The 23510-nt window shown below is 34.6% G+C and overlaps 1 protein-coding gene across 1 annotated transcript in view; it reads left to right on the top strand.

The window, feature by feature from the left end:
* LOC108361034 (protein held out wings-like) overlaps window positions 1-23510 on the top strand; it is an 84996-nt gene that overhangs the window by 25639 nt on the left and 35847 nt on the right. Inside the window, exon 3 of the mRNA XM_017613566.1 lies at window positions 10998-11114. Coding sequence (XP_017469055.1) covers window positions 10998-11114 — 117 coding nt within the window. The remainder of the gene's footprint in view (window positions 1-10997; window positions 11115-23510) is intronic.

Raw genomic sequence — 23510 nt, 5'->3', positions numbered from 1 at the left:
ATTTTATTGAGCTCGAGGCTGTTTTTAATGAAAAACTTATTGTGGAAAAGCAACAATAATTGAAAAATGGTAGAAGTGATAGCTATTTCGGAAATCACCAAATTTCTTTATCAGAATTCTTCTTTATTTAAATTTATAAATTTGTAATATACTTTTTCTTTCAAATTAAAGTGGTTGAATATAACTAATATTTTTTAAATTTGGAAAATCCCTAACACCTTCAAAGGGACTAGAACTTGCCCTCTCCATTTAATTATATAATCGCTTTGACGCTTGAAAGACTGATACCGCTAGTCGCAACATTGGAAGCTGTTCGTTATTGCCGAGCTGGTCAGCCTAGGGAGCAATTCACATCAGTTAAGGACTAGTCGGCTTTTACCAGCTGAGATAAGTCTTTCCACTGGAAAGCAGTAAGCAGAGTATACATACATACATGTGGATGCACATGCATACATAATCATACATGTGTACATTTAATTTTATATAGAGTTGTGTTTATACTTCTGCAACTTGTTTTGTCTTTATTTACTCGTTTAGATAGGTTAAAGGAAATTAATTTTCCTTTAATTATTCACGAACGTATAAATACGAATAAAAATACGCTTGTATGCACATTAGGGTGGTAAAAAAAAAAACATAGAGGTGGCTCAAAGCGCTCAAAGTTTTCCATGTATTTTTATATGGGAAAAATAAATTATTTCGTAGAAATGGTATAGAATTCTTAAAAATCAATATTTTTCGATCGGAAAACTCTGGTTCTCCTCAGGATTCCTTCAAGAATAATACCCAATTGGTTATTTAACCATTTTTTAATACTAACGATTTTTTATTGGTTTTTCGAGCTTTTTTGGGTTTTTGGTTTTGGTATAAAATATAGTTGCGGTAAAAAAATGGTTAAATAAACAATTGGGTATTAATATTGGAAGTCTCCTGCAGATAAGCAGAGTTTTCCGATAGAAAAATATTGATTTTTAAGAATTTTATACCATTTCTACGAAAAGTTGTTTTTCCCCAAATAAAATACTTGAAAAACTTTGGGCGCTTTGAGCTACCTCTAAATATTTCTTAATATCAAAAAAAAAAAAAAAAAAAATTGGGATATATTTTTTTCGGTATAGAACTTTACTTTTTCCACATGCATTTTTGGACCACCCTAATGTACATATATACATATATGCAAATATGCTTTATCGAATGCAGTGGAAAATAGAGAGAAATACATACAGACATACACATATTTGTGCGAGCCGAAAAATATGCTCGGTAATGAAATTGTATTTCGCTTGAAAGTTTTGCACTATGTGCACAGTACATGCAACATTTTCGTCCATATTTTGCTTACAAATTTATTTCTTTACGATCTAAAATATTTTTCTTTGTCCATTAGCGGGCACTCCTTTAAATGTGTAGAAATTTTTGTCAAACAAATAAGTATTACTTACAAGGGCATAACAGATCTTCTGGACGCAATGAATTCCTCAAAAAATTATTATGCATATTTATCTACGTGCTACTACTACTATTCTACTACTATCTACTATTAACTCATAAAAATATATGTATCTAAGATTGCTCTGGCATTATGAAAATAAGCGCATTCACAAATGCAGCTTTTGTTTTTCGACGTACATATGTATGTACATATTTCCAACCGCTCGCCGGCACAAATGCGCCTGAGAGCGAAAACGTTTTTCCACTTCTCCGAGTCATATAGCGTTTGACGCCGATTGTTGATGCCGAAAGCGAAAACTAACCGCAGTTCGCAGATTTTTAAGCGGTCTAATTGCACAGTGTTGTGAAATGCGATTAAAAAATTATGAAACTTGAAACTTTTACTGTTTAACGTTAAATTTCTACATTAACCTTTGTTTGAGCTTTAAAGCATTTTCCGGCGTGCAAGTTAATTTAATTATAGCACTGAGATAAGCAATTCTGTTAACGGTTGTGTCGGAAGTGTTACTCAGTTGAAACTACACTGAGCATAAAAATAAACAATATGGTGTATACTTTAAACATACCTTTATTTGGTTAAAAATGAACTGAGTTTAGTACATTTTCGCATATTCGAGTAAAGCATTTAAATTTCATTAGAGCTGTTTCTTTGCAATAGTAAAACCAAAGCCGCAGGTGCTAAAAATATTTCCTTTAGTACGAAAATGCAACACTGTACAGTGCCCGACTTGTTGTGTACATATTACATTCGCTTGCGGTTTGCTGAGTGGTTCTGGGCATATGCAAATGGTTTTATAATTAGTACACGTTTTGACTGCTTAACTTTGTTGGCATTGTATATTTCGTTGAATGTGGTCAGCGGTTTTAAGAACTGCGAAAAATTGCTGGTAGCTTTTAGACACAAATTTTGTTGAAGTATTTTTGTATATGTATATGCATAAAGGCCGTGTAAGCAATTAGAAGACAGCTACTTAAATACCCAATAAATACAACGAATTCGTCTCGAATTCGAAACGAGCTCGTTTTCTCTGATATAACTGTCGAGACGATACTTCGCGGCGATAGATCGGCGAATTCGAATTCGTAGGAGAGTCACCTATCGTTAGCGAATCGAGTATTACAAGTTTTTTGAATCGTTGGCGTTTCGAGAAATTCTTTTCTTCGAATCGCTTGCGCAGACTCCGAACGGCGCAATTTGATTGCTCGTGGATCGTACAGATTCAAAGCAAATAACACAAAAACTGGTATAACTGTAGTTTTTAGTCAATGTATATAATAGCGTGGGCCGAAAATCCGCTTTTTTAGAATTTTGATATGTAATAGCAAAAATATGCTTCATTATGCTTAAAAGAAAGTGTGTTAAATTTGGAATTTTTTGATCACTATCCTAGGCTCGCCCAAGTCCAGCAAAGTTCAATATGCTCAAAAAATAAAAATTAATAAATACAATTAATTAATAAATTTGTTTGCTATAATTGCTAGTATTTTCGAAAGTATTATGCCTACATAATTTGGTATATGGCCCTTTTTGTGGAGAATCGGAATAAGCTAAGATTTTTTATTTTTTTGCATTTGAACTTTGATGGGCTTGGCCGAGCCTGAGATATTGACCAAAAATTGTCATCTCACACAGAGATTGTTTTTAGAGCATTACGGACCATATTTTTGCTATTACCAATCAAAATTCTAAAAAAAGCGGATTTTCGGCCCACGCTAGTATACAATCATGAAGGAAAAATTATTTCCATTACACGGATATAAGTCCTATGAATTGATTTATGCAAAAAAGTCCCCCAAAATGTATTTTGATCTAGGAGCGCGATATGTGCTGACCAATTTGCCATTTGTACCTATTTGAAATTTTATATTCAAATTCACTTAAAAATGTAAACAAACTTAAAACAAAGAGAGTGGCGCCTAAATAATGTAGAAATAACCCGATTTACTTAACTCTGGGCCAGTTTTCAATGCTGCAAGACATTGTCTGGTTTAGGAACCCTGCAGGGAGTGACGTTAGCTTATACCTAACTTTAGTCTGTTTACGCGAACACTAGTGCTAACTATTAACTGTGTATTTTGTTCGAAAAAAGCTAACTACTTTTGTGGGGCGATGGCCGCAAAAAAGTCAGACCTGGATACCTCTGCATTACATGTCAACTAACTTGTAACTAACTACTTTTGGACATAAAATATCAATAAGAAAAACAAAATATTTTTTTGTTTTTTTACTTTTTTATTTACTTATTTATTTACTTTATTTTATTACATTTCATATTTGTTTACATATTCTGCTCTGGGTGGCCCCATATTCGAACACCGTCAGACATAACTTCAAAATGATAGTATAAAATTTCGATCTTCCTTTTATTTGTCCTGAATATGAAAAAGAATCTGCGAAGTTCAGAAAAAAAGTGTATTGAAAGTAATTTTTGTATGAGGATATTTAATAGAAACTTGTAAAGAAAACCAACTCCCGATTGCGTCTGCATGACTCCTGCACGACTTTACAATTCACTTTAAGTTGGTTTTGTCATAGCTAATTAAAAGTGAGGTATTAATCGAAATCTCGCCAAAAAGCTAACTATAAGTTGGTTAGTTTTAACAATTGATATTTTTTCACTGCAGGGAATATAAAAATTTATCTCTGAGCTACTTAATTCTCTATTTATATATTTTTACTCTGGATGTTCTGCAAGTGAGCCTTATTATTTATTTTACATGCTGTATAATGAAAGTATTTGAATACATATTCTAATACAATAGAAAAATACTGGCTTCCATTTAATTTGCTATTCGTCATTACCAGATGAGTGGATAATTCGTTTAGAAAACCCGCCCTAATTTGGACATGATGATCTCATCCCATCAACTGAGTTACTCAGACTACTTCAACAATTGCACTAATTGAATCCTTTATTATTAAAATCCGATAAGAAGACTGACTGTTCGATGTGATCTCGACGATTAATCCATTATCGAGTACTGAAAAAATAGCAAAGCAAAGTTAATTAAACCACGAATGCCTGCAGGCAAAAACAGTACCGGCATCAATTGGTGGCAAAAGTCAATCAGACAGTTAGTCAGCCGCTGCGTTAGTTGGCCAGTCAGCGGTAGCTGGCAATGAAGAATTATTAATAATGCAATTGTTGCTGATACTAGTGTGGATAAGTTTATATGCTTGCACGTTTGTACTATGTACATATTCGCGTAAGTATGTATAAAATGAGATATACTATTTATATCAGCACTTTGTGGCAGATTTGCATGCGAGAACCACTGGTGTTTGTTGACGCTGCGCAACACAATATCCAAATAAGCTCTACAGTTCCTTTGCTCTTTCCGATTTTTGGTATGTGACAGCCAGTTCAGAGCCGAACAGAATTCGCTGCACACAATTAACGCTCCAGACGGATGGTTGAGCGAATGCAGCGTTCATGTGGATTTCATTTTCTTTTCATATTTTGTTTTTTTTTTTGTTTTATAAAGAAAAATATATATTTTTTTTATTAAATTTTATTTTTAGAACCTTATGTTTTTTGGCTTTTTATACTCGAGCGCCCTTGTGCACAAAGGTTTATAACTTTGTTCTCATTGGTTGTTTGTAACAGCCAAAACGAATCGATATGGATATAGACAAATGTATACATAAATCATCAGAATGTCTGTCCGCCCGTCTGTGTTCACGATAACTCGATTAAAAATTGAGATATCTTAATCAAACTTGGTATGTGTACTTCTTTTCGTAGGACGGATGGTATTGAAAATGGGCAAAATCGGACAATAACCACGCCTACCTCCCATATAACGGTAGTTTTCAGAAATGCGAAAACTACGATAATTTAGTAACTACTCAGGCCTATTCACTCAAAATCTAATTATTATACGAAAAATAAGAATATCATAAATTATTGAAAAATGGGCGTAACCATGCCCACTATGATTACATGTGTATATCTTGGTAACCGCTCCACCAATTTCTCCCACACTTGGCACAGTTATTCCCCTTGGTACAACATACTAAGCGGCTGAAAATGGCTGCTACAAACTTCGAAATTTAAGGGCGCTAATTTCCTCAAAACTGATACTAACAAAAATCCCTTGAAAAAAATATGAAATAAAGGTAAAGCCACCCCTGCCTACCATGTAGCGGTAGATTTCGGAAAGGTGAAAAAACTATATTTAATACTTGCGTGACGGTATTTAATGCTCGGCCTCGCCCGAACTTAGACTTTTTTACTTGTTTTCAATAAATTTTTTAGTTTTTAAATTTTGTTTTAAAATATTTTTTTTTATGTATTATTTTCTTTTTTTAATATTATTTATTGCTTTTTCTAATTTAATTTTTAGATTTTGTTGTTACAAAGAAATATATTATTTTAATTCCATTTAATTTTTAAAAATACTATTTATTTTTGCTCTATTATTTAATATAATTTTTTAATTTGGTTTTCTTTTTTATTAGTTTTTACTGTGTTAAAAAGAAAAATATTTATTTTAAAAGACGAACAGCATAACGCTATGTATGACCTCCTCGTTAACAGATCTTTCAATTAGTCTTTCGAAGGACAGTAAAGGGCTCCAGATAGTTGCCAGAATTGACAATTGTGTTAAGTTCGAGATTTCCGCTAATTTAAAAACCAGTAAACCTAATTTATCAATACCAGTTCTTCTGGCTAACTACTTTATGCGTACTGCCCTACTGGGGTGTGATACATTCTTCCGAAAAATATTGTTCGCTAGCTAATTGATTGCATTTTACGCCTTTTCTTAGACTACCATTCTTTCAAGCAATATTCCCTATGTATGCTTCTTTTTATAGACACTTTATGATACTTGTTTCTTCACCTCTGTCGTTTTGATTTAATTGTTACACAATGCAACTCTTGTTGCTGATTTGTTTCGGTCGACGTCATCACCATCACCGCCATCGTTACCGCCGTCAGTCATGAGCCGTCAACCATTATTCGATAGTCGCCGCTCGCGTCACAGCATCAATTTAATAAGCAACATTCATCATTTACATTTCTGCGCTTGACATTCAAATTGTATGTCGTGCCCAGTCTAGGTGGCTTTTTGATGGTTTGTTAGTTGGTGGCCTGCTGTGTAGGTGTTGCATTGTTAGCAATTATTTGTAGCTTATTTTTTCGTTATTTTGCGGTTGTCGTGTTCTGGGGAAAAACTAGGCTAACACGAATTTCGTATTGAATTTGCACCACTTAATAACCAAGCAGCTACAAACACACACACACAGGCATAAAGCTGACAGTTGTACTTATTTGATGAATGATGTCGGCGTTGCATGGGTGATGACGATTCCAGTGTATGTGGGTGTGTACCATTTAGTGTATTATTTTTGAGCGTTTATCTGGTGCGAAAATGTTATTTACTGCAGTGCAAATCGTGTCGCTGCATTTTGATCACCTACCTTGTCGTATAAACGCTGCTGTTATTTTTATTCCCCTACAAACAGTTAGAGTACTCTTTACACTCATACATTTACAGAAGTGGAATTATAACCCACAACTATTTTTTACACCTGTGCAAATAGGCGATTTTGCTACTTTTAAAACATTTGTGTAAGCCTAAGTATACACATGCATGTACGTATCTAGGTACGCCTACGCATATGCATAAATGCATGTCTGTAAGCAAATAGACTTAACCTATTGAAAAATATACAAGTATTTTTTTTTGCATGTGTTTCGAAGTATGCAGCTTTGCAATGTAGAATAGAGTGAATATTGTTTTTTTATGATAAGCTTCCACCATCCTGTTTGTTTTCATCGAAGTATGGAAAATGGGGCACACATAGACACGTTAAGTCTGTTTTGATACTACATATTCTTAAATTATTATTGTTCCTGATTTCGAACCTGAAGAAATGGGTCGACGGTAAAATGTTTTGGTTGAATAAAGAGACCATTATTAAAAAACGTATTTCTATCTCTAAGAAATCCAATTTTATAATAGTCATCTCAAGAAAAGTTAAATTAAAATGTAACTTTAGATTAAAACCCTCGGTAAAATTTTCTGAAAGCTTCCAAAACATCCAGAAATAACACGAAAAGTTCCGAAGAAACCAAATAGGTCAATCCCAAACAGTCCCAAAAATGTAAAAAAATTGCGAAGGAAGATCCCAAGCAGTCCCAAAAATATATACATATACATATATAAGTAAATGGGAAGAAAATTCCCCAAAAATTTGCAAAATTCCCGAAAAATACAGAGACAATTTTGGAAGGTCTCGAAAAGTCCCGAAAAGTTAAGATTACATTTTTATGAGACGCTGTGTTTCATGGCAGAAATACACTCGGAGGTTTGCCATTGCCTGCCGAGGGACGACCACTGTTAAGAAAAAACCTTTGTCTATATTTTTTGCGATGCTGCTTTGACCAGGGCTTGAACTCAGGTGCTGATGATATAATATAAGCGTAATATATATACTTATTTAAAATATAAATCATGTATATTCGAAAACAAAAATTCCCCTCCACTTTCCCATTAACAGCTGAACTCGGATAAATAGCCGAGTTTCTGTTGTTGCTTTGCATGGATTTCGTGATTTAAGCGAGTGTTCTTTTGTAGCACGGTGGTTGTAAAAGAATGCATCTTCTATACCCGAGCGCACTTCTGCAGGGGTATTATAGCTTTGTTTACATAACAGTTATTTGTAACAGACAAGACGAATCGAAATAGATATAAGGAAATGCATACATACATAAATGCTCAGAATGAAAAGAGAAGTTGATTAAGCCATGTCTGTCCGTCCGGCCGTCCGTACCTTCGTTTGTGTACATGATAAATCGAGCAAAAGTTGAGAAGTTTAGTATGTAGGTTGCCCTTTATTCAAGGTAGGTTGGTATTGAAAATAGGCGAAATTGGACTGTAGCCACGCCCTCTTCGCTATAACGGTATTTTCGAGAAATGCAGACACTACGATATTTCAATAAATATCTATTCTAGTTTGTTGAAAATTGGTATGTGAAGTAGAGTTGTGGTAAAAAATAATGTTATTATGAAATTTTTGGAAAATGGACGTGACCCCGCCTACTTATGATAAACTGCTCTATCTTAGTACCCGCTTCACCAACCCTTACCAAACTCGGTGAGAGCCTTTCCTAGGGTCTAGCTAAGAAATCTGTTGAAAATCTTCTAAATCGGGCAATAACCACGCTCACCTACCATATAACGGTAATTTACAGAAACACGAAAGCTACCGAAGCTAATGCACTAAAAGTCGATTATTGACATTTTTTGATTATGGACGATTTACTCAAAGTTAATAGTGTTAATAGTTACAACAATCTGTTAACAATAAATAAGACTGCTATAGACTTTTGGGAATAGGGCGTGGCCCAACTTATGACTACAAGGCGTAACTCGGTAACCCCTTTATCGATTTATACCAAACTTGGTTCAATTACCTCATTAAGTCTAACTCAGCACCCTGCTTATCATGCAAACGTAGGTTAGAGAAAATTGAAACGACGATATTTGATACCTGCGCCGGGTATATACCGAACCGTTTCGCCCGAACTTATACTTCTTTATCTGTTATTACTTGAGAAATACCGCTCTCCCAACTGCGGTCTTTCTCTGACTTTTATGAACCGATTGACATTGAGGAATAAAATTTATGGTTATATGCTTGCACAAGCCTATTTGCAACATACACATATGTACATAAACATGTACTTTTACGGGTAAGAAATATTGCATTTGAATGTTTGCTTTATAACTGGGTGTGTGTTGAATGCCAGCCCATTTATGGTTTTAGTCGACCCATGGCCAAATGTAGCAGATTTTAAGGCACACAAATCAAATCGAAAATCATAATTTAATGAAAAATCTAATTCGGTAAGGAATTGCATTTGCGATTTTCCATATGCCACTTATAAATAGTGAAGGCAGTTAAAGAGTCTCGTATACTGGCGAACTGATAGATAGACATAAAGCAACAAAGTGACAAGTAGTCGTCTGAGCATCAATCTGGATGCATGTAAATAAATACCTCAAACAAAAATGCAAACAATTCGAGTGTTTTTTTTACCAGCAAATCAATAAGCGGCAAATGAACGAGACGTGCATGCAAATGTGGGCATGCAGTGGTGCAGCATATATGCACATACATATATGTATATCGTTGTTGTAAAGTACAAAACCGCGTAACTGACATTTGCTGCCAAAAACTGGATTTGCTCACACAAGCTCTTGGCTCAATCCTTATCCATTCGTCCTGTAATATACTTGCCAGAAATGCGATTGTTTTATTAGAAAGAGAACCATTTTGAAATTGGAGTGTTTTTACTCTCTAGAAAATAATTTATGCAACTTCACATACTCGGTTTTGCATTTTGTTGATACGCGGTTTTGCACTTTAAACGACGATATGTACATATGAACATATAAGCATTCCGATGAGATATGCGCTTATTGCTACTATAGAATTGCGACAGCCGTCGCTTTTAGCCATTAGATGCGGCTACTTAGAGCAGCCAAGTGGCGGCACGTCTTGGAAGGCACGTTCGAGGTCGGATTCTCCAATTGCAGGTGGTGGACTAAGTAGAAAGGCCTCCAACACGTTTGTATGTGCTTACGTGTTTGCTGTTGCTGTTGGGTGCAGCGATGTGCAAAGATGAACTTATACACTTTCGTTCTCGTAACTACATTCTGGTTTTCGCACCACTGAAATGCAGGCAGACGTGCCGGCTAGCGATGCATTTGCTAAATGTTTTAATGAAAACGAGATTCTTTTTACGCTGCCATGGTTTTTGCATATCTTCCTTTAACTGATTGGATTTTCGTGTCGATGTGAGGCGTGTTACGCCCCAGGCAAACAATTGGTAATTTCCTGCTAAGTACTTCAGTGCCCGTCAGCGCAATGATGCATACTTTTCTAATGTGCGATTACCCAAGTGTGTCGGCCACCACTAGTTGGGTCACCAGTGCGTATGAGTCACATTTGTTTGAAGCGGTCGTCGAAATGGTTGAATGTCTTTCATCTTCTTTGGGGATTTCTGTTTGATTTGCCAAGTGTATCTGCTTGAATTTCGTTTGAAGTCTATGGTGGTGGTAGTAATTTGACAAAGCTGCTTAGTGCAAAAAAAAAATAAAAATAAATGACAACGAAATTGAATTTAATGGCAGTAGCAGCCATATGCAAAAATATCGTATTGCCTTAACCTTGAATTCCAAGAGTGTGTTGAACGCGTTAGCTGACCAAAAGCTCAAAATCTTGCTGCAATTTTGTGTCGTTTGAATGGTATGACATATTTCTTTTAATGATCGCCTCCGGACGTACAAAAATGGTTTTGCTTATGGCTTCTGTGTTGGAGGAATCATGTGGTCGTGTGTAGGAATGTATTTTTGTTACTGGGTGTGAGTGCGTCATTAAGCGTTAAATTAACTCAAATTTTGTGCAAACATTTGTGGAAATTATCAAATAACCGCAATGACATATAATGGCTTGTATATTTTTGCATGAATATATAAAATAAATTGTCAACAATACATTTATGTTGCTTCTTCATTATTTTTATTTGCAGTTCAATTTTGTTGGCAGAATTTTGGGTCCACGTGGCATGACAGCTAAGCAATTGGAACAAGAGACTGGTTGTAAAATAATGGTTCGAGGCAAAGGCTCGATGAGAGATAAAAAGAAGGTGAGTGAAAGTGAAATACGAAATACAATGTATTCAGCAGCAGACATAACAATTATAAGAGAAAAGAATAAAAGTCAATCAATAATTATTACATTAAGATAATAAAAAATGTTTGATTCATCTATAATTATTATTCAGTGACTTATATTACAAAAGTCCTTCAGTCCTAATTATCAGAGAGATAAATATTTTTTAAGTCTGCAAAGACTTTTATTTTGAGACTTATAAAAGTCGTTTCATAATAATTATGAGTGCGAACAAATTTTTAAAGTCTTAAAAGACGGGGCTTGTTCAGGACCATTTCGGGATGAGTCGGAACTATTCGGGGAGTAGTTTGGGAAAATGAAAATAAAAAAGCACACATTTCCATATAAAGCAAAACTCTCTGGGAAGACCATAGGTTTGGTCTCAAAACCCAGCGACAATTATCTCTTAGATGTCAGATAGTAAGAAAAAATGCTCCCAAATTCTCTCTCAAGCAGTGAAAGTAGCAAATTTCTGCACGATCGCAAATTTGCACTAATTTGCAAGTTACTCTGCCAGCTAGTGTCCACGGATGCATTTCAAACATAATAAATTTTCATAGAATTTTTCAAATTCTTTCAGAGGGGCAAAAACGAAAATCTACATGCATATTTCTTGCTAGTCCGACCTTCTATAACATACATTTCAATTTCTTTGTCGTAGTACTTCGGGTTTTCTAAATCGATTCTGGTTGCGATTGCATTTCGATTACAAATACAGTGTTATTCAGCCGAGTAACTTTAAAATCATTTACACTTAGGTCTTTTTTGATGCGGTAAATGCGTTCCCCAGAAAGTCGCATAAAAAAATCCGCATATAAAAGTTTTTTATTTTCATACATAAACAGCGGATGCGTTCCAGCATTTCCAAAAACAGCATAAATTCAGATACTCCATGTAAAAAATTCCAAAAAAAACCGCATAAAAAATCCAGTGAAGCAATATTATGCAAAACAAAATAATTTATTTCTTCACTTCAACACCTATTATTCCATGTAAAACTGAACATTAATGAATTAAATAAAATTAAATCGGCATTTTAACAAAAAAAATAAAAAATAAATACCACAATAAATACATGAATTATGTAAGAATACAAAGACAAGTTAATTATCAGAGGCATTGTCTCTTACAGACTGAAAAAAGTAATAACAACTCTCAAAAAAGTAAAATCGCAACAGCGAAAAATGGTTTGAAAATCCGCTTAAAAAATCGCATAAAATGAGACCTAAGTGCAATTACCTAAAATTAATTAAGTAAACAAGTATTTTATTACATTTTTAATTTCAAAATCACTCAAATTATCATGGACAAAAAAATCCAACCATGTTCTACAATCATATGTTTTTCCTAAATGCAAATTTTTGCTGTCAAGATTTTTTCCAACTTGAATTTGCAACTTCTTTCCAAGTCTTTCTACTTCTGATTTATTTAAATAAAACATGTAAAATTTAGTTGAAACAGTTAAGCAGTTTTTAGCGGTTTTTTTTTTGGGAATTTATCCGGTTTCTACAAAACATTCTGGCAACACTGCTTCTGAGTGGGAATAATCATTATTTATTATAGGGCGCCATTAGATTATATAATTGGCCAATTCAGAATTTTCATCAATTGTCGAACCTCTCCGAGCTAGAAACTTGTCTACCAAAAAACTGTTATTAGCGGAATGGCACTTTTCTGAATTTTAATTAGATTTTATGCTTCGGGATTTTATCGTGATTTTTCGGTACTTATCGTTATTTTTTTACTTTCGGAATTTTGCCTTTGACGTTGCGGCCCAAAATCCATTTAAAACCAAGGAATGAAACGGATTCAAAATAACGTTCCGGTTTCGATTTCGTTCAGGTTTCGGTTTTGGAATAAAAAAATTAAAACAAGTGCGAAAAGAAAACAATTTATTAAATAAATATGCACCTTCCAAGGTTTGTTTTTGGCGAAATTAAACATTGTGCTTAATTTTAATTTATATAAAGAAAAAACCTGAATCAATTCAGAAATTTTTGTTGATATTATTTAAAATCGCAATGTCTTAAACGTTGAGGAAAGAAAATCAAAAATTACAGTTCGCTGTTGAATTAACAATAAAATAGAATTAATCGATTATCGATACACAGCAGCAACGTCACCAGATTCACTTAAATGTTTCCTTTTTGCTGCAAAATTAAAGATGCATGAAATCTAAAATATAATTATTATTTTCGTCAAATATTTACTAAATAATTATGAAACCCATTCATTTCTGTGCGGTTTAGAACATCAAAATGACTTTTTCCAAATAACCGATGCGAGATCGGGGATTTAATTTATTAGGCATCTTTTTAGTAGCTTTTTGCGAAAAGTTACTTTGCCATACTTATTTACTACTTAACAAGAATTGTAGCAAAATATTGCTGATTTTGGTTAAATAAATCATTTATTTCAAAGAAATTTTTATTTATAATTTTTATAAATTTATGGAAACCGATTGAAACCTGTGCTTGAAACGGTTTCGGTTTTGTTCCTTTTCAGGTCAAGATAACGGTTACGGTTTCGGTTTCGGTTTCATTCCTTGGTTAAAACCTAACTTTACTTTTATGATAATAAAATAAGATTCGTCATAGTTTGGGGGTTTTGGAGACTTCTCACGATTTTTTCAGAGCCGTTCGGAATTTCTCAGAATTTCTTCAGAACTTCTTTAGAATTTTTTTGGGTGCTTTTAATTTTTTTTCAGAAGTGTTCTGAATATGTTTCTTATCTCTCTGTATCTTTCTGGAGTTTTCCTAATTTTTTTGCTCTTTTTAAGCGATATTTCGGTTTATTTTTCCGACAACTTTCGGGCTCAAGTGTACATTGGGATACTAACTTTACTTCCTGTGTATGTCAAAATAATTAAAAAATGCGATGTATAAAAGCTCAGATTTTGTGTCAAATATGTTTACTGGTAATCCTATATCATATTAAAAATCACACCTAATCCCTATTTATTGATTTCTAGCGCGACATTTTGTACCTGAAACGTTCTACTCCGAACTTGAGAATTTCTTCGATTGGATGTTTAGGGGCATTCTGCTCTGATTCGCAAAGCTGCCAGTTTTAGTAAAAAAAAATCTCTTAATATTTACCATTCCCTTAAGAAAAGTCCAAAAGCAAATGTAACTAGCCACCCGAAATTGCTGAAAGAGACATTGTGGCAATAATTGCGAGGAAAACCACAGTTGTGGTTGGCACCACTTGTTTGCCACGCCAGAAATGTAGTTTTTTACTTGCGAGCCATAAGCAGAAAGGTGCAGTAATTCTACTAGCACACCAGTGAATTTATTCTTATAACGTAAAGGGAATCTAGTTCTTCAATGCTTCATAAATAATTTTCGTTTATTGCTTTTTCAACCACTCAATCGTATCAAAATTTGGCAAGTGTATAAAATATAGCAACATTGTATTGTGTTCTTTAAGTCAAGCACAATTTTGTTACATATCGTACTTATTAAGTGTAGTGTTTTCTATGCATTGAGTATACTACTTACATAGATGTAAATTACAGGTTCATAGGCACTGCCCTAATGCAACTAAGTAAATAAATATTGCAGCAAAGTCACGTACATCGGCAATATTTTCATACATTTTTCATCGTTTTATGTTGTTTTCATCGTTCACTACGTGGGTGTTCGAAAAACACCACAGTTACGCCTGACGATTTCATAGAACCTCCCATGTGATTTTCTAGTTCGTCGTGGTTGCGTTTTATTTCTAAATGCTCATAAAAACATATTTGTTTCGTAAATTTATTGGTTTTCTAATGACATAAATTCATTTTTCTCGAGATTATTACTAAAGATTTTGTTTTGGCAAATTCTGTTTCTTATATAGATACATACATACTCGTACTTATGTACGTACATACATGTGTTTGTATGAATGCGTGCATGTATGTATATATTTATTGAAGCAATATGTAAATTCGTACATATGCACACGCTTGGAAAATTTGGTTTTGAATTTTTTGACAATAGGTGACAGATGTCGTTCTAATTAAAAACTTTAAATGTTTTTAATCGCTATACAAATGTGGGTGGACGCAGTCTTCTGATTCCGGCCCTGGCATGCAAGCATCTAAATAGTATTAGATACATACATATGTGTGTATGTAAGTATTTTTGGTCATCAGCAGACAAAAAAGTATTATTTTGTTGTGTTGAATAACATACTTAAAACCCTTAATTTATATACTTCTTGCGCCAGATTAACATGAAGACCTGCCTCTTTTTCGAAAGAGCTATTGAAGTATTTGTAAATGTATGTACATATATGTACATACTTATAGTAGGGGAGCCCAAGAGGGGATTCGGGGATTTCCTCGAGCGCATCAGATAAAGAAATGGTGAGTTAATCACATGCTGAAAAGTGTGCATTTCAATAATCTGACGATTTGAGCGTGACGCAAGGGGTTGGGGGGTCGCAAACTTGCAAAAAAAAAAAAACGTTACATTCACATTCTCGAGCGCGGCCAACGCGCTGAAGGATAACGGGAAGTATGTAATATGACGATTTCCACATGCCGGAGTAACGAAAATCGTCAACAAAGATTAGTGCGTGCACTTACTGTTTTTCAAAACTACTACAGATTTTTCTGCGAAATTTCCCTACTGTATGAAAATCTGACGCGCTCTAGTAAATCCAAATGGCGATTTTTTTTGCATCTTCATGAAGACGTCACGAGCTTGCGTCACATCTGAATCGTCAGATTATTGAATGGGAGGTTCATTCGCACCCATTTAACATCCCTTGTGAATATCTGACGCGCTCGAGTAAACTTTTTTGTCACCCATTTTTGACCCTTCCGTACGCCCACTACCACCGTGCAAACCGACAGATTAGCATATCTTCTTCATCAGAAACGCGTTTGATTTATTCACTATCAATATCTGACGCGCTCGAGTAAATCCATGTAACTGTTTTTTTTTTACATTTTTACATCCTCCACCCACCGCTGTAAGGAAAAACTTCACATGACCTTTCTTTCTTCCCATCATACAGTCTTCAAAATCCAATAGGTCAAAATGACGCACGAGTAAATACTTTTTATGCTCTCACCGCTAGGATTGTTCTATAGCGAAAAAAATACATGTATGCGCCCCTATTTTTTTATTTGGAAATCAAAAAATATTCAGAGGTCGCTCAAAGCGATCAAAGTTTTCCATGTATTTTATATGGGAAAAAACTATTTTCCGTAGAAATGGTATAATAATAATAATAATAATAATAATAATAATAATAATAGATTGGCTCTTACACATATGTTAGTGTTTGGCCGAGCTTCTCATCCGATTTGCGGTGTGTGCCTTGATGTTGTCACACAAAGGGGAGGACCTACGAATTTATGCCGGCTCCGAACGGCGATTGTATTTTTATGGGAAGCGTTTTTCATGGCAGAAATGCACCCGGAGGTTTGCCATTGCCTGCCGAGAAATGGTATAGAACTCTTAAAAAAAGTGTTATTTGATCGCAAAACTCTGCCTCTCTTCAGGAGATTCCCAGTAATAATACCTAATTATTATTATTTTTTCTTTTTTCATAGTAACCGCAAAAACCGATAGAATGTGCCAGGAAATGCAATGGGGCATAAATAAAAAATCTTTAGTATTAAAAAATGGTTAAATAAAGAATTGGGTATTGTTATTGGAAGCCTCCGGAAGAGAACCAGAGGTTTCCGATCGAAAAATATTTGTTTTCAAGATTTCAAAAAAAAAAATGCCTTAAAATCTGCTGATCGGGGAAGATAAACTATTCGCAAGCCGATTACCCTTTAAAAAATATCTCGTAATACTTTTAGGTTTCTTTACTACTTAATGTGTGGGATCACTCCCACTCTACAACGATGGCTGTAAGTTAGACGGCAAGGTAGGAGGCGGTTGTTCATCTACTCATACAGGCAGGCCGCACTCACATCGCTTGATTCGGTCTCATGTAGTCTGCTCTTGACTTGGTATGGATGACGGGGCACCGAAACATACCGCTCGCTACCTGCAAGCTCATTCTAAGCGACTTCTCTCTTAAACTAGCAACGGGAAGGTGGGCTAGTCTCACCACTGGCGGCAATACGAAGCTTACGTTGCCAAAATTAGACTTAGCCGCAGCCGTGGGTCTGCTTACAGGTCAAGTTGCCATAGAAATGCACGCAAAGAGGTCAGGGGTCCCCCCATAACGACTTATTTGAAAATTAAGGAGAGTCAGAAACGTTGTGGCACCTGTTATACAAATGCTTCGCACTTTGTAAAAAAAGACGAAAGTTCATGGGTTCAAGATTTTTCGGAGACCTAACCGACATAGCCGAGATAGGGTTTCGCGAAATCCGCACGATGGTTTTGAGTAGGAGGGTTCTAACGATCCGCGTGGTATCACCTAGCCTTGGTACTGACAAAAAATACCGTTTTGTTTTATTTTTGAATTGCCTTGGTTCTGAAACCTTACATACATTCATATGTATTCTCATGTACATGTACATATATTTATGTGCAATGAAAACATTGGCGCATATTCATATTCATATTTAGTACTCAACTAAGTCGAAACTATTCTAAGTCACAACTAAAGCTATTCATAGTCGCCTTAGTTTCGACTTTTCTGGCTAAGTACCAACTTAAAATTTAGTTTCGGCTGCAGCTGCAACTAAGTCGTAACTAGGAAGAAGTATTTTATCAAATTAAGGGAAAACAGACGAAATATGTAAAAATTAAGTTGGTGGAGGGTGATTTTGATAATATTGAATAATCTCCCATTAAAATTTACAAAGATCGATCCATTTTAATCGGAAGATGAAATTAAATGCGTATTACAATTCGAATAAAGCTACATCACAATTTTATAATTGGAATAATTTAGATAAATTCTCAAATAATAAGTCAGTTTCACGCTAGTTCTTTTAAAGTAAATTTGTGCATAACATTTAGATATCTACTATTTGTATGTTTCACAGCATGCTTTCGATAAACATCGACTTCACATCACTGCGGTTGTTCTGGCTATTTCACACAATTAACAAGAAAATGATACCTTATTCTTTTGCATAATCATGCAATGAAAATAAAAATTACATAAACGGATGATCAAACTTGATATTATTTAATAAAAATGTAATTTTTCCAAAATATCGTAAAGAAAAATCGATACATTTTCACACTCGTTTTGCTATATCGTAAACTAAGTCGAAACTACTTAGTAGAAGTCTGAAATGCGACTATGAATAGAGGTAAATTTTAAGTTGGTACTTAAATTTAAGTTGCAACTTTGTTAGTTTCGACTTAGTTGCTGGACTATGAATACGCGCCATTATATCTAATATTCTAACGTATTTGATCGGGCGGCGTTCACGGCGACAGTGACAAAAACAAAGTTGTTAACTGCTACTTAGCTGTCAAATTAAAACTGTCAGGTCGGCAGTAAATGAAACTCAACTGACAGTAGATACAACGACCACTACATAGTTATGCAATGCTGGCGCAAGGAAAAGTAATGTGAAGAGAAGGAGAAGAAATTGCACCAGAAAGCATATGGTAGAAGTTGTGGATTAGATGGTTTTGCGGCTGTAGTTAACTAGTGGCTAGTTCAGTTTGTTGTGGCTCATTTATTTGTTGTTCGCCTATATCAAGCGGTTGTTTGTTTGTAAGAGTATGCTCTATGCTCGATTATTTATGAATTGCACTTCTGTGTGTACATACAAATGTGACTAAGTTGGCAATTTCAAGTGATTTGTGCTGGTCTAGGAACAACAAAAGCAACAACACCTAGTATCGCTTGTAAATGACCAAGTGAAAATTTATTGCTACTGTCATCATCCACAAATCGGAAATTTGCATCGAAAACGTTGAGGGCGTCGTTGCTGCGAATTATGGAAAGATTTTTTTTTTTTAGATTAAAAATGCAATTCATAAATTTATTTACGAAACATAAATAAAATACTTAACAATAATAACTTTAATGATCGTTTTCATTAGCTAGTGGCATACATATGTATGTAGTTGAAAAGACGAAATAGCCCAATGATGTGTTGATGCTGGTCGTGCTGCACACTCGCCGCTTCACTGGTCAGGCGTCATTCAAATGCGCTGACTAAACACTTTGGCACAGAATTGCAGTTTCTTTCTGGCAGCGCATTTATTGGACAGTGATCGTATTTTGGCAGCGTTCATCATTTCGAGTGTGTGCCCCGATAGTGGGTGCAGTGGGAAAGAGATAGCAAGATAGATGAGTTGGCTTTGACTTACGCTGTGATTTCGATAAACACTTGGCAACATTTTCAAGTCAATAATTATTGGATCTTTAATTTTATTGGCAAGCGTTCCGGCACTAATGTGGGATGTACAGTGTAGTAGCTACTATGTATGAAGGCATTTAGACACTGTGGAGTGTCAAGCATTTTGCATTTTCGTTTCACGGTGGCTGATTCACACATACACTTACTACGTGTGAACATTAGAGTAACTTCATATTAATGAAGAAGTGGGTAAAGAGAGCATCTAAGGGCCATAAGAGTTTGTTAATACATATAGATATGTAGACTGAGAAGAAACCATCCTTGGTGCTAGGAAAAAAGTATGTATATTATTCTAAGGAAATATTTCCTTGAAATGGCTCCAAAGTCATGGCTGCCGGGTTAATGAAACCACAATTCCTAAGTTTTCAGCACTATTTTCTTTCTTCTTAGGAAAAATTAACTTGCCGTGAAAAGAATAAGTATGTGGTATTTGTAATATCTATACCAACTTTCAGTTTTACTGTAACCAATACAGTGTGATCAATGACCATGAAATGCGCTACTGAATCACTTTGAGACTGACAAAAATATTGAGCACTTTTATAAAAAGCTAGTGTTGCCATGTCAACTGCAGCTGGTAATATTTTTTCAGCTAATTTAGATTTGAAATGATCTTAGGTCGCTTAACCAATTGTTGGTTAATAAATCTATGGACAGTACACTTCTAGAATAGAGTATAAACATTTCATGAGCATCCTCTAAATTTATACTTAGAAACGTAAAGTTTGGTTCCAGCACCTCTTTCGGCAAGGGGATAAATTTTGGAAGGTGCCCCTAACCCTAACATTTTTTTTGACCACTGTAATGTACATATGAACATACATAGATATGTACTTTTGTCTACTTTTGTTTGGTTTTTGAGTACCTGCTCAAATTCACTTAAATGACTTAAAATTCCGCCCACATTAACAATTAACACTCAAAAATAATAAAACATAAATGAATTAAAAAACAACAACATGATAATATTTTTTATAAAATGTTTTTGATACTGAAAACTAATTAAAATTTTATAATTTTAAAATGATGCTTATGGTTATTTTCGTTCAAAAATTTGTTGACACCGCTTTTAAATAACACCTGCTCACTAATAACGATAAAATATTTATCGTTTTCTCTATTTTTTATGCTACCATTTTCTTCTTGCGTTTGACATTTCTATTTCTTTAAATTTAAATTCCTTAAAAAATAATCACACGACGAATATTGTTAGTATTGTTTATGATTCGATCAATAATTCAATGCCTGGTTATTTTGTCAATTACCGGCTAATGTCTGCTGCACACAGATGCATATTTTTAATGTACTTAAGTATATACTATTCACAGATTCGTATATGTATTTCTACCTAAAATTTGTGGCTATTTTCAGCTGATGATGTGTGCGCATTCATTCACCTGCTTATAGCGTAGTCGATAAGTACCTCTTAATTCGTGTTCAAACGCATACACATTGACACACACGAACGAAGGTACTGAATTCAAGTACATACATACATTAGACCGTGTCGCCGCACACCAATGAATCTAAAGTATTTTTGCAAAACAATTTCGAAAACAAATTTTTCTATTTTTTGGTCCGAACCCCCACAGTTTTACTGGAATAAACGAAATACGTACTTCCTTACCAAATGTTTAAAATGTTTGGTGAGCTTTCATTAACTGATAATAAGGTGGTACGTTAGGGTGATAAGAAGTGAGATCTGGTGAATAAGCACTAAAAATGGGTAGTTGAGGTCATTGAATTTTGGTATAAAAAAATGTCCCCTCGAGATAAAAACATCGATATATGTACATATGTATGTATGTATCAGTTTCAGATCCGATGGTAAATACGGATGATATGACGAAAAACTAAAAAAATGCTACGACTACGTTTGGCACGGAATTTATTTTCGAAATTGCCCTGGGGAAGTTCTCTAGACTCAGGGGCTTACGACGACCTTTTTTTCCTAGTACGCTCTAGTGCAGGGATTCTTAAACTTTTAAGATGATGGAACCCTTACTAAACACCTTTCATTTTATGGAACCCCACATCAAATTACTAAAAATCAAAGGCAGTGCAATTTAAATATGAATAAAACTTTTTACTAGAAATAGTATATGTACATACTTTAAATTTTAATGTGAAGAATGAAATTGTTTCACTGTTATTAATTATTGTATAAAATAGTGGTTCGATATAATGTCTGAAAGCTGTAGGCACATTTCTGGGGTAGCATCCAATTTCGACCAGTCCACAGAGTACGTTGTGACAGAAAGAAGCAAAGTTAAGATGGCCTTTTTGGCGACTTCATGATATTTACTCTTATACCGTGGACGGACATCTGGTATTTGCATTCTGGTAAATTTATTGTGGTATGTTAAATATTACCATAGTGACCAGACATTAGCTTAGTATTTCAGTGTCAAATCATATGTTTCTGAAGAAAAAGAAATAAACATAAAAAAGCAAAAATATTGCACAAATTGCTTATATATTGCATCAAAACTTGCGGTATAAACTTTTGGCTTCAATCGCGCGAAAATTTCGATGATTTTTTGATAAATGAGCAGGTGACATCTGTAATCTTTGGGTATGTTCAGTGCGAAATGCCCATTCACAATGAGAATATCAAAATTACAGCTTTCGGATTCAAAGTACGCTTCGTAAATGGATTTTGTACCAAACCGATATTACTACTACCATCCGAAAAATAATCTGACAAAGATTTCAAGTGATTTACCAAGTGCTGGGCGGTTCCAGCAAAATATTTTTTTTAATTTCACTTTTATTTAAATTTTTTTGATTAAAAGAAAAATACTGATAAAAATAAAATATTTCACACAAACAAAAAAAAAATCGATAAACGCATTTGCCTGAAAATTTTAAAATGCACTTGGTAGCATTGCGCTACTACGATAGCACGGCTGAGTAATCATAGTCAACTTATGTACAGTAGACTGCACCACTCCCCATACAAAAGAAAAAATCGGTGCTGTTTTTCCACTGGAATTATAAAATCTATTATATTTTAAGGCTTCCACCAAAATATCTCGCAAAATATAAAGATTTACGTGACCGATTTGAAAATACCTCCAAAAATTGAATTTTTTATTGATAAAAACAGTTTTTTTTAAATATTTTGCTAGAATGTATTTAATAGATTTAAATTGAATTTGCTCTTGTTACCGTCAAATGACATGCTAAATAGTACAAAGGTACATAATTACTTGCTTCTGACATTATTTTATGTTACTTACCGGAATTCGGACTAGAGTCTATAAAAGGGCTATATCTATCAATATTTTGTGTGAAGGATGGGTTCACGTGAAATAAGATATACATGAGTTGTTTGAAGAAAAATTTATTCATTTATTGATAAAATATGCTCAAATTGGCGACCTTCTACTCTAACACAAGCTCGGCACCTTTTAAGAAAAGACGCTTTTAGAGATCTTAAACTCAATTGGGCTATCTCAGCAGCAGCTCCATTTATTTGTTCCCGCAAATGCTCTTCGTTTTGAATTGTTTTTGAATAAATTTTGTCCTTAAAGACAGGCGATCAGCGGGACAGGTCTGGCGATCGAGCGGGTCACGTGATTGGCCCGTATCGTCCAATCCATCGGCGAGGATAAGTTTCGTCTAAATGAGCTCTTACTTCACGCCCGTAGTGAGCAGGGCACCCGTCATTTTGCAGCCATAGTCTTCGATGCAGGTTTAAGGGTACATCTTCCAAAAGAGTTGGAAGCCGTTCCTGAAGGAACTCTAAATAACTGTGGGAGTTGAGCGTTGGCGGCAGTTCCACAGGTCCCAATATCTGACAATTAAAAATACCGCACCATAAATTTATTTTGTACCGGTACTGCGAACGATCTTCTCTCATTTCGTGAGGATTGTCTATCTGCCAACTTTGAAGGTTATGTAAATTAAAATAACCATCACGATTGCATGATGATTCATCGCTCCAAATGATTTTATTAAAAAACTTGGGGTCTGATGCATGCATTCGCATCATTTCACGGCAAAATCTAACCCTCGACAGGTAATCTCTTTCCTGTAGAGCCTGAACACGTTGAATGTGGTAGGGATGAAATCGATGGT

This window comes from Rhagoletis zephyria, unplaced genomic scaffold (assembly GCF_001687245.7).
Source record: "Rhagoletis zephyria isolate East Lansing unplaced genomic scaffold, Rhagoletis_zephyria_1.1 Rzeph_scaffold_00687, whole genome shotgun sequence".
Lineage (NCBI taxonomy): Eukaryota > Metazoa > Arthropoda > Insecta > Diptera > Tephritidae > Rhagoletis > Rhagoletis zephyria.
This window is presented reverse-complemented; position numbering and strand designations above follow the sequence as displayed.